Below are 12,748 nucleotides of genomic sequence, written 5' to 3'. Positions count from 1 at the left end.
GATTATAATATACTATAATATATTAAATAGTTTACAAAACATTAATTTGATAACCTTTTACACATTGAATAGTACAAAATATCTTCGATTCATTCATACCAAATCATTAATGTTCAATTACATTTTAAAAAAAAATCCAAACTTGCACTTCCAAAAAACTATATTGTATAGAACTTCAAGTGGTTCTATTAGGATCACTCATATATCATTCAGTCGCTCTCAGTCGCTCTTTGTATTATGACATTATTTTTAAATTTTACATTATCAATCCGTTATACTATACTAAAATAGAGTAAATAGACCACAAACGTGAGTTGCTCATATTTTCTATTATAAAAATCATATATCACTCAGTCGCTCTCAGTCGCTCTTTGAATTATTTTACGCCACTTATAATCAGTCATCATCCTAGCCGGAAAAAAAAAAAACCGAAAAAACACAATTAAAAAAAGAAAAAAAAAACACAAGCTCCAAATGAGATCAGATGCTTTCCCAAAAATAAAATAAAATGAGCAGTCCAAAAAACATTCATTACAGTTTCATCAAATTCATTTCCCTGCGTTTGCTGGGAGAAGACATGATTCTTGATTTCTTTTCTTTATTATTTTCGATTTTTTCCTGGGATTTCAGACTGATTAAAATTTGTAAGCTTTTTTCTAAATTAATTAATTATTTTTTTAAGTGAGTGTTATTTATTAAATTTTGAGTTGTAAAAGGCTAATTTTTAAATTTAATATTTATTTAAAGTTAGTTTTCAAAGTGGCCCCTAAGGGAGACCGTCTTGGTTTAATTAGAGGATATTTTTTAAAGCAAACGCGCGCGTGGGTCATGACGCACGGCATCTATAAATATGCCTGTCTTGCTCTTGCAGGAGGTGCCTTTTTCTTTCTTTCTTTTATTCTTTTATTTCTCTCTCTACTCAGGGGAGAAATCCGATTTTAGTCACCATCTTTGTGAAACCCTAGAAATCCAGGTTCGTCGAAAATCTCGTTAATTTTCATGACCAACGAAAATTCTAGATTTCCTCGACCCATTTAGAACCCTAATCCATAGACTGAGTCCACTCCCACTCAAATTCTTCCAGATCTGACTCCGCTTCCCATTTCCCGCTTTGTAACGGTTACATAGTTAATCGTGCGATTGTAGGTTGAATTTCTGAACTCCAGCGATAGTTTTTGGTTTGGTGCTGGTCGTGGGAATGGGAAGGGCTTGCAAGGAGACGGCGAAACCATCATCTTCTTCGGCGTCGGCAACGGAGCCTTCGGTGACGACATCAACGTCGATTACCGAGACGGTCGATGGCTCACACGATTTCAAGATTGCCGGGTATTCTTTGTCAAAAGGAATCGGGATCGGGAAGTACATAGCATCAGATACATTTATTGTCGGTGGCTACTCGTGGGCGATCTATTTCTACCCCGATGGGAAAAGCGTGGAGGATAACGCGACGTATGTTTCCCTCTTTATTGCACTTGCTAGCGAGGGTGCGGATGTGAGGGCGCTTTTTGAGTTGACTCTGTTGGATCAGAGTGGGAGGGAGAGACACAAGGTTCATAGCCATTTTGGTAGGGCGTTGGAGAGCGGACCCTACACGCTCAAGTATCGTGGTAGCATGTGGTGAGTTTTCGTTTCTTCACTGGTTTTGTTCGATATTTATCTGGGTTCTGTGGATTATGTCCTCTAACTTGGCGAATCATGACTGATTTATCGTTGTATTTGATTACTATTATTTTATTTATTTTTTCCATGTTTGTCTTATAGAGAAGAATTGAGAATGAAGGATGGGGTAGTGTTCAACCTGAACTAAAATGCTTATTATTCAGCGAACCTTGCTGTCTGATTCCTTTTTAAGTTTCTTACTCTGGATTCTTTTTAATTTTCTGGGTGATTTTCTTTTGTTTTAATCCGTACTATACAATCAAACGATGATGTCTGTGTAAAATATCTTTTATACCTGTACAACTTGGCTAATGTCTGCTGGCTGAATGGATGATGGCAATTGGCATGATGCATCCTTCAGGTAGTTGATGCGTATTGTCCGCATATAACTTCTTAAGTGTTAAATTTTGGAGTCAAGAGGTTTTTAAAGATTCCGAGGAGTGTTTTGGGCAGACCATGATGCTATATTGACATGGATCCTTGAGATGTAGCTTTCTTTATGTTTTGAAAATGCTGGGTTGTCGATTATTCTGTTTTCTCTTTTTTTTATTTAACTAGCTTTTGGTATGGAACAGCTTTGCTAGGGAATCGAAGGAAGTAAAATTCCTTGTACAGACTACAGAGCCAACTCTGGGAAAATTATAGATTATCATATATATTAAACTCTATTACGTTGATTTTCTTCTTTGCTTGCCTCCTTATTTATTTCTTTGTTAAATCATTTCGGGGTCATAACAATTTGTCCGATCTGCCGGATCTGAGTCGAGGAAGAAATGGGATACGGTCACCACATTAATTGAAAAATATGAAGCTTGAAGGCCATCTCACAGCTGCTGGGAACATTCTTTCTCAGCCTCTGTATTCTCTTGATGAGTCACTATCTCTTCTCGATCGAATTGAGAAATTTCTGTCGAAGGTGGAACAATCTCCAATCAATTCCATGTGTAGTGCTCTTTCACCACTGATGAATGCATTGATAGCATAAAAGTTTTTGAAGCATTCTAATGATGATGTAAAAGCAGGAGTAGCTGTTGTATTGGTGAGATCGATAGAATCACATCCCCAGAAACTCATATGATGGCGAAAAAATGAAGGAGGTGTTCCAACTGATTGTTTCATGATTTCGTATTGAGGGATTGTCAGACTTATGTAGCAGATCTTATCAGAAGAGGATCTCTATTCTTGAAACTACGGTTCATGTCAGATCTTGTGTTCTCATGTTGGATATAGAATGCAATCAGATTATTACTGAGATGTTTCAGTTTTTTCTGAGAGCTATAAGAACTGGTGCTAGAGACAATGATGACTCTTATGTTAGAAGATGGTGAAGATTTGTTCGCAGATATAATCAATTTTATTTTGGCTATACTCAAAGGGAGTGAAGGAGTCATTTCCGGTAGCCAATCAATTGGTTGAAAAGATTATTCAGAGAAGTATAGAGAGTAACCCATCCTTTAACAAAGTAGAAGTAAACTTTGTAGAAAAGGAGAGTTTGAGCAAGGGGTTGGACTGTGGGACAAACACGGTCAATCGAATCATGGAATCAGCGTTACTAGTTTGGGATAAGGGTTATTGGGAGGAAGTGAAGCAGAGTGTGCCAAGAAAATCCACGGCATTCTCTGAAGTGCAAAAGGAAAACACTCGAGTTCCCGAGACTGTTACTGAGGATGATCCAAAATTTCACGTGATATGTTCTATCCAAAATAAGAGGGGAATACCTAGATAGTGGAGTCCTAAAATTAATTGGAAGATACAGTGGTAGGAAGGCGGTGAGTCAAGATGGTTTTGTCTCGATGTTGATACAGGAAGAGGTAGTGGAAGAGTTGCAGGAAGAGGAGGTGTGGGGTGAGCTCCTGGATTCGCCGATGAAGAAGTCGACACTCACAAGGCTGATTGAGATGGATAGCGGGTCAGCACTAGAATGGGTTGTTACTGAAATTCAAATTATGTGCTATTATTCTATATGGCCCATAATTAACTATTCGAGAGAAGAATGGGCCCAAGGCCCTACTGCAATTTTTGGAGCCTGGAGATTAAGGAGCAAGATCGTTGGCAGCAAAGGAGATGATGGGCATACAGCCTCAGCGGCCTGTGCTATCCTGCGGAAAAACGACATTTGTACATTACAAACATATTGATGGATTAGAGGCGGTTAAACCATGTTGATGGAATGTTGCAGCGTTACAAGGAAAGAGGGTGGATGAGTTTAGTGTTTCAGTAATGAAGGAGCAGGAGTTAGGGCTTCAATGTTGGGCGATGAATGTTGGGCAGCGTCAAGATGGGTTGGGGCTGATGGACAGGGCATGTGCTAGGGTTATAGTAAAAGAAGGGCCAATTTTAATTTTTAGGGCCGTGGAATTAAGTTTTGGGGTAAATAGGATCAAAAGGCATGGGTTTTGGATCTGCAGAAGACGTTTAAATATCAATGATGGAAGAGACAAAATTGAGGGTGAATTGCAAGTCATTTATCCCTCCATAACAGCTCATAATTTATACCTCTTGTAGAGAAAAATGTAAAATCCATTCTCTCCTTATTTTTAATGTGTATGGGATTTAAAATGATGCAGGACTGGAGAAGGGATGGGTCTCATGATGTGAAGATGGAGATGTGAGTAACACAGGTACAGGCGCGATTTGAAGACTGGGTCAATTTTTATATCGGGCCTAGAGTTGATAATTGGAGAGTTGAGGGAGCCCTCGACCAAATCACACTTATTAAGGCTAGAAAATGGCATAACATCCTTTGTGGCTTCCGTCGTAAAGCAAAAATATCTGGTTATTGTTTTGTAATTGACGTTCAACATGGAGTTTTAATTTTTCTTGGTCATCAGATTGAGCCAACTAGGCTGGAGTGCTGGTATATACATGCATCCTGGTGGATCATCTGGAGGTGGAAAACTGACATGAACAAAGGCTGTCAGAGTCCATCATAATGCCTGGAAAATTGAACCTCTTTTGGTCAGGGCATTGATTGGTAGGGCTGAATGTTTTGACATAATAGACAAGAAAAAACAAATCATGGACTTGGTTATTACAGGCCAGATTGTGGCTCCATCAAGAATTGAGCTCCTATATGGGAAAAAGGATCGAGTTTGGATTTTCGGGGGATGAATGGAATAGCAGCACGACATGGGGCTTCACTTTATGGCATGAAGGATACTCAATTTGAAGTCAACCGACTTATTAATTCCAGCCTTGAGGACAAGGCTTGTTTTCAAGAGGGCGGTATTGTTACAGACCTAAATGTACTGGGCCAAAATCAGCTGCTAGTAATGAAGATAATTTTAGAATTAATAGCTTGGGAAAGGGGAAAAGGGATTATAAAAAGAAATGAGTTGGTTAGAGTTGGGGTTGTCGTTTTCTCTCGTTTAACTAGCTTTTGGTCAGGAATAGCTTTGCTGGGGAATTGAAGGAAGTAAAATTCCGAGCCAACTCTGGGATAATTATAGAGTATCATATATATTAAACTCTATTACATTGATTTCCTTCTTATTTACTTGTCTCCGTGGTTATTTCTTTGTAAATCATTTTGGGGTCGTAACGTCAAGTGATCTATACAACGAGTGTATCTTGTTGCAGGGGTTACAAGCGTTTTTATAAAAGGACACTTCTAGAAACATCGGACTATCTGAAGGATGATTGCCTACAAGTTCATTGCTGTGTCGGGGTTGTCAGATCCCATACAGAGGGACCTAAGGTCTACAGTATACCATTACCACCTTCAGACATCGGTCAGCATTTCGGACATCTGCTGGAAAGTGGAAATGGAACTGATGTAGTTTTTGAGATTGATGGAGAAACCTTTGCTGCTCACAAGCTGGTACTCGCTGCTCGTTCACCAGTATTTAGTGCTCAATTATATGGCCCAATGAGAGATCAAAACACGCAATGCATAAAAATTGAGGACATGGAAGCACCTGTCTTTAAGGTTGTCTACTACATTTCCCCCCTAAACGAATATCACATTATTTTTGCATCGTTAACTGATTTTTTAGAACTTGTCTACTTCTTAATAAGATAATTATTGTTATTATTTTTATGTGGGGGTATAATGTCATTATCTATTTTCGTACATGTATCATTGTTACAGTCCACCTTTTGCTTTGGGAATATAGCTTGTAAATGTTATTTGTGCCTAGATCTCGAGCTTGTAATTTTACATTTTAACATGAAATTTTTGTTTTGGTTTCTTGAGCTGAATCATTTCATATTTTTTATAATGGGGATAATTTACTTGTTAGCACTTGAGTTTACCTATTTTCATTATCATGCAATTTTACCTGTGTGTGGGCCTTTCTCTGAGAAATGTTATCGGATTAAGGAAGTTGGTCTTATTTGTTCGTGAGGTTTACCATTTTAAACCTTTCAAGTAAGGAAAAAGATTCCCATTCTTTTGGTTTGTCATTTAATTGGTAAGATTCTTGAAAGCTGAGACGAAATAATCAAAACCCAGGTTCGCTGTGAAAGAATGTTCTTAAGGTAATAAGCCAAAATTTCAATGGTAAAGGTTGGCTGAGGATGATTTGTCGATAATATTCTTATGTTATGGCTTGTACATAGCTTCTTGCCTCTAATTCTGCTAAAATTATAGATCCAATTATGTCTCCTTCCCATTGACCGTTGGGGATTTTGTTTCAACCATCTGTCTGTCACATGATTTTGACATCAAGACAGTTTCCTTGTGTTTTTATGTCATCTCTAAAGCTTCAATTTGGATCATTCTTCACGATCCTATCTTGTACCTTTTACATCTCAATTTCACTTGCTTATTTTCAATAGTTTTTGCATTTTATCCCTTTTATCTCGTACTTCATTCTCTGAAGATATCCATTATGTATCCCATGGCACAAGTCCTACATCCATGCTCGGTCATTGGACCTCTATTTGTGTTTTTTTTTCCAAGCTTGGATCATTATGCCAACTTTGTTGAAATAACAGCTTTCTTAAAAGTTAATTGTGAAGAATTTGCTTTTTGGTTCTTCTTAAGTAATTATCTCTATACTATGTGTCCTTCGTTTATACCTTTTTGTTTATTGCAGGCTCTACTTCATTTTATGTACTGGGATGCTCTACCTGACCTTGAAGAGCTTACCGGTTTGAACTCAAAATGGGCTTCAACCTTGATGTCTCAACATCTGTTAGCAGCTGCTGATCGGTATGGCTTAGATAGGCTCAGGTTGCTATGCGAGTCTTACCTATGTGCAGATGTTGCTATTCATACTGTGGCTACAACTCTAGCATTGGCCGAACAGCACCATTGTTTCCAGTTGAAATCTGTGTGCCTAAAATATGTGGCATTGCCTGAAAATCTTAGAGGTAATTGTCGTGTTCAAGCTAGTTCTAAATCCTTGCTGATGTTTGCATATGTTATGAATGGGGATGTGTTCTACTTGCTACCTGGCTGTCATCTACCACCATTCGGCTTCAGAACTTGAATGTTGGTGCTGTACTATGATATTATTCTGGTTTTGATGCCCCTCAAGAATAGTTACGATGGATTCCTTGAACATCCTGCATTATTAGCCATATCGCTCATATAAAGATGGATTTTTTTTAAGTTCGAGTCTCTTGTGGGTTTGTTGACATGAATATTATTTATTTGGGGTTACCATAGAATTACTTTTAGTCTGTCTTAGTATTATCTCGAACTGTTATATTCTCAGTACAAGATTAATGTTAAAAATCAGTTTTACTCTATTGTCCTCCATATTTGTCCAAATTGATTCTGACAAGTTGGTGTTTCGTTCTGCAGCTGTTATGCAGACTGATGGTTTTGACTACTTGAAAGAAAGTTGCCCTCACGTCCTGACCGAACTATTAGAATATGTTGCTAGGATCAACGAGCATTCTATTGCACCGGGGAAGCTGAGCCCTGAAGGTATTCTAGACGGAAGTGATGCGAATGGACGACGCGTGAAGCAGAGACTGTAGAAGCTTCTTGTGACTGGTAATTTGCTAATAGCTGAGAAAGAGAAGAGAGTAGCATAGAATCTTCACTTGAAACATTTTTCCAGCTCCAATGGCCAGTTGTAAATGTAATATTTCCGGGTTGCTTGTTCAGACAAACAACCGAAAAGGAAACTGTGGACTATGTTGTCAACTGTATTTACGGTACGATTGATAATTACGAGGGTATGATATTATTTATTTAACAATTAAACCGATTTGAGATTTCGTTAGATCGTAATTGAGCTACGGGTCTATTCTTGATAATACAAGTAAGAAATTCATCGTGCTCTTTAATTTTATGAGCATAATTAAAGTTCTCACTGTATGTATATTTTCGAAGAACAACTACAGCTAAAACAAGAGAAGAGCGCAAACATACAAGCAAAAGAAAAAATTACCTGAAATAAAAATTCTGTCTGAAGAGAACTTGTTTAAACGTACAATTTACAATTAAACAAACAAAATAAAATTATTAACGAACATTCTAATAGATTATTATTTTTGTGATATGTTTTCTTCTAGTTGCGATCAATATTTTTTATACAAAATTTATTGGATTATGACACATAAGAAATATGGATAATAGCAATGTGTTTTTTTAAATAAACTTGTCAAAAATACTTTTTTCTATCAAAATATTAACAATGAAACAAGCATAAATTATGTTTACTTAAGCTCAAATAATACCTTTATATTAAATAGGTATACTTAGGCTCAAATAAGGCCTGGAACCCAACACCAGCATTGAGTCTTGGGATGAGATGAAGAGAGTGATGAGAAAGAGGTTTGTGTCCAATCACTACTATAGAGAGATGTTTAAGAGGTTAAAAACTTTGAGGCAAGGGTTGAAGAGTGTGGAAGACTACTATAAGGAGATGGAAGTAGTCATGATTAGGGCAAATATTGAGGAGGATAGTGAGGCGACCATGACACGTTTTCTTTGTGGTTTAAACAGGGAAATTCAAGATCAAGTGGAGTTTCGGCACGACTTAGATCTAGACGAGATGGTGCAAATGGCCGTGAAAGTGGAGCAACAACTCAAAAGACGTGGAGTTGGCCGCACCAATCAAAGTGGAAGTTCGTCAACTTCTTGGCAACTAAATGGGGCAAAACGTGATGAAAGCAAGTTGGTGACAAAGCCCAAGGTTGAGACCAAACAAGAGGCGCCTAAACAAGGAGTGCAAGGTAAATCTGAAACTATTCTTACTCGAGCTAGAGATACTAGATGTTTTAGGTGTCAAGGGTTGGGTCATATTGCTAGTGAATGTCCTAATAAGAGGGTGATGATCTTGAATGGCCATGATGAGTATGAGTCTCGTAGTGAGGATGATGATGATGATGAGATGCCTGAATTAGAGGACCCTGATGAGGGTTATGGGGCGGTTATAGGGGAAGCACTAGTGACTACGCGTATCATGAGTGCCCAAGTCAAGGAGGAGGAGACTAATCAAAGAGAAAACTTGTTCCATACTAGATGTTATGTGAATGGCAAGGTTTGCAATCTTATCATAGATGGGGGAAGTTGCACTAATGTGGCTAGTAGTGAGATGGTAGAAAAATTGGGTTTACCTACATTGAAGCATAGTCAACCATATAGGCTTCAATGGTTGAATGATTGTGCGGAGGTAAAGGTGAACAAACAAGTCTTGGTGTCTTTTTTTATTGGGAAGTATGTGGATGAGGTTTTGTGTGATATGATACCCATGCATGCATGTCATATTTTGTTGGGTAGACCTTGGCAATATGATAGGCGTCTGTCAAATGACGGGTTCAAGAATAAGTACTCATTTGTCTTGAAGAAAGAAACCATTGTATTACTTCCTTTGTCCCCAAAGCAAGTGTTGGAGGACCATTTGATAAAAAAAGAGATATGAGGCCGAAAGAAAGAGTGAACAAAAAAGTGAGGTGGCCTTGGAAAATAAAAAAGAAATGGCAGAAAAAAAAGAGTGCTTAAAAGAGTGAGATATCCATATAAAATAAAAATGAGAGGAAAGAAATTGAGAGGAAAGAAAATGAGAGGAAAGAGGCCAAAAAGAAAACATATATGGCCCAAAAAGATGAGTTGAAACAATTGATGCATACACAAGAACCACTTGTGTTAATTTTTTACAAGGAGATTCTCCTTAACACAAGTGATATAGCTGGGTCCCTCCCGAGCATTGTTGTGTCAATTTTACAGGAATTTAACTGTTTAAGATTCAATTTTATGGATAACTATTTGATTAATAAAATTGGATCTTAAACCGAGTCAAAATGATTATTAAAACATCTTAAGATTTTAACGATAAATATTTGACTATTAATCTATTCTTATTTAATCCACTCAACCAAACACATCCTTATATTATTAAATAGGTATATTTGATATTTTATAATGGCGATTGGAATAAAATTTACAAAAAATAAGTAGTGTATATCACTTTTTCAATAAATTATTTATTTAAATTCATGATAATTTGTCCTACGAGGGATTTCTTCTCTTTTCATTCCATAATACAGAGCGAGTCGCCTGCTAACCCAGCTCCCAGAAAATGGTATGCTTAGAGTTTGATTATTCTCTGTTAGCTCTTTGTTCTTATCTTTTTCTGCAATTTGCAGTTGTTCTTCTCATACTTCAAGGAATTGGTTGGCAGAGAAGTGACGGTTGAATTGAAGAACGATTTAGCGATCAGAGGGACCCTTCATTCGGTGGATCAGTATTTGAATATAAAGCTCGAAAACACCAGGGTTGTTGATCAAGACAAGTACCCCCACATGGTGAATCTCTCTTTTCTTTTCCATCAATTCGTTGATTTGGGGTTTAGGGTTTTGTTTCTTTACCCATACTGTTCTTCCATATGTCTGAATTTTGATTTTTTTGTTGACTGTTCCCGTTTTGCTGTTCGGGTGTGATATCACAGTAAATTATTATGGTGGTGCAACTGTTTAGTTTGTAATTTCTTTCTGTGATTTAAAATTTTTTTTTTGGTATGCTTCATGTCAAATAGGCTAGGAGGATTTTGATTTTCTTCTATCTCTTACACTAGCATTATGCTAAATCATTCGTTCTTGGGTTGATATACTGCCCAATTCCTCCCTTCCCGAATTGTTGGTAACTAGAATTTGACGAGTGTTCTACTTGAGTTTAGTGTCTTTTGACTTAAAGTTTTGTCGTTTTCACAATTATTTCAAGTTTTTTTACTCATAACTGGGTTGAGTGTTTTGTTTTCACATTTTCGTCGATTTTTTCCAGTTTGTTGTCATCATAAATTGGAGCATGCATTTTGCGTTGTTCTTTATATAGTTTTCCTGTCACTATTTGGGGATCTTGGTTATTGCTGGTCGTATTACTTTTGGTAACCCTTTGAAAATAGTTTCAATCAACTTGTCAGCTTTGAAACTGGTAGTGACGTTGCATATGCAGTATATTTTCGTGTTTTCAGTTTCATAATGCGAACTATCACTCTACTCTATATTTTGAAATTGGGCTAATCAAAATCGTATTATATATACGTAATATATTAAAGTGATGCATCTTGTAATTTATAATGCATTTAAAGACTCGTGATTTATAACATGGGTTGAAGAATGAATGATGAGTGAATAAATGTGTTCTAAAGTACTTCAGTGATTTAGTTCATGTCAAATAAGGTACTTGTGGGTGGCTTCTTACTCTTTGTTTGTTCTTTTTTAAGGTCACGAGTCTAAATATATCCCGATCTGTTTACTCTACTGTTTGATTGAAGCAAAATCATCAAATGAGCACTAGGGGCCTCCAAGTGGGGCAGATTGAGAGAAATGGGATGCTTGAAAACATCATTTATCATTGGGCATGCATGTTTTCCTGCTCATCGCATTGGTGTTTGCTAATTCTGTTCTGTGGTGCATTTTCCTGCTTGAATGATGGATTGATGTTATCTTATCTATTTGGGCAGCTCTCTGTACGTAATTGCTTCATCAGAGGATCGGTGGTTAGGTACGTCCAATTGCCACCGGAGGGAGTTGATGTTGAATTGCTTCACGATGCCACTAGAAGAGAAGCTCGAGGCGTCTAGATTCTCTCTACTATATTCTAGTGTGATGCGTTCAGACATGTACTCATTCTTAGTGGAAAAAGTCTTAACCTATTTCATTTTGCAGTTATAAGGATAATTTCGTTGGAAGGAGATGTGATTTTGAACTTCTCTAGCATGATCGTCTTGTAGTAATCTTTCTCATTTGCGTGTTCTTGTACAATAGACACGAAGAACCTGATAATATGGTCACGAGGGTTGAATTCTTCATTTGCAGCTTCTATTGTTGCCTGGATTTAGCTTAAATGCTTTGACCAAATGCCGCTTCCCACCAGAAATTATTAGGATGTATGTAAAAAATCGGGAGTTTAGACAAGATTATGTCGGAAAATCAAATGCATTAATTGTAGCAGTAGACAAATGCATTAATGGTTGTGGTTGGATGACATCATTATATAAAGCTCCATCCTCTCATTGTACTGTATCTCATTCGAGTTTTTTTTTCGTCTCAAAGCATTTGAGCATATTTATCAATATTAGCTCAATTATTGTTTAAAAAATTTTATTCTGAGTAGAAATGAAAATCTAGCTCCTCCACTGATAGTGACTGTGTATCATATAATGTGATTGTGGGATTTGAATGTATGCATTGGATTAGGAATCATCGGAAAGCCAAAACGTGATATGGAGTCGGGATCTGATCAAGAAGGGGTTATGTTGGAGAGTGGGTGACGGACAACACATCAATGCTTATACGGACCCTTGGATTCCCTCCATCCAGAACTTCCAATGTCCAAAGAGCTTAATTCAATTTACAAATATCATAGTTTGTAACCTTATTACAAATGAGGGAGAGTGGGATGTGTTAGCAATTCAACACCAGTTTGTTCCCTATGTTGCGAAGGCAATTCTTGACATTCCATTAAATCGACTGGGAGGCAACGATATTCGATTTTGGACAGGAACAAGGAATGGCAAGTACACAGTTAAAGATAGGTTATCACTTGGAGCGAAATAGCCTAGGCCCACCTTCTTTCCAGTCAAGTCACCCCAATATACTGTGGTGGAAGCACTTATGGAAGCTACGTATTCCTGCTAAGATACGTATCTTTCTATGGCGGGCATCGAATGATCTCATTCCAACAGCT

The 12,748-nt window shown here is 37.3% G+C and overlaps 2 protein-coding genes across 2 annotated transcripts; both read left to right on the top strand.

Moving 5' to 3' along the window:
• The first annotated feature begins 879 nt into the window (after positions 1-879).
• Positions 880-7,786, top strand: LOC140830407 (BTB/POZ and MATH domain-containing protein 2-like). The gene is made up of 4 exons (XM_073193678.1): positions 880-1,617; positions 5,239-5,587; positions 6,699-6,975; positions 7,412-7,786. Exons 1-4 carry the CDS (start codon positions 1,199-1,201, stop codon positions 7,588-7,590), a joined length of 1,224 nt encoding a protein of 407 aa, XP_073049779.1. The 5' UTR covers positions 880-1,198; the 3' UTR covers positions 7,591-7,786.
• A 2,231-nt stretch (positions 7,787-10,017) lies between these two features.
• On the top strand, positions 10,018-11,870 carry LOC140830409 (sm-like protein LSM2). The gene is made up of 3 exons (XM_073193681.1): positions 10,018-10,142; positions 10,207-10,365; positions 11,523-11,870. Exons 1-3 carry the CDS (start codon positions 10,140-10,142, stop codon positions 11,640-11,642), a joined length of 282 nt encoding a protein of 93 aa, XP_073049782.1. The 5' UTR covers positions 10,018-10,139; the 3' UTR covers positions 11,643-11,870.
• Positions 11,871-12,748: the final 878 nt, after the last annotated feature.

Source organism: Primulina eburnea, chromosome 4 (genome assembly GCF_022965805.1).
Source record: "Primulina eburnea isolate SZY01 chromosome 4, ASM2296580v1, whole genome shotgun sequence".
NCBI lineage: Eukaryota > Viridiplantae > Streptophyta > Magnoliopsida > Lamiales > Gesneriaceae > Primulina > Primulina eburnea.
This window is presented reverse-complemented; position numbering and strand designations above follow the sequence as displayed.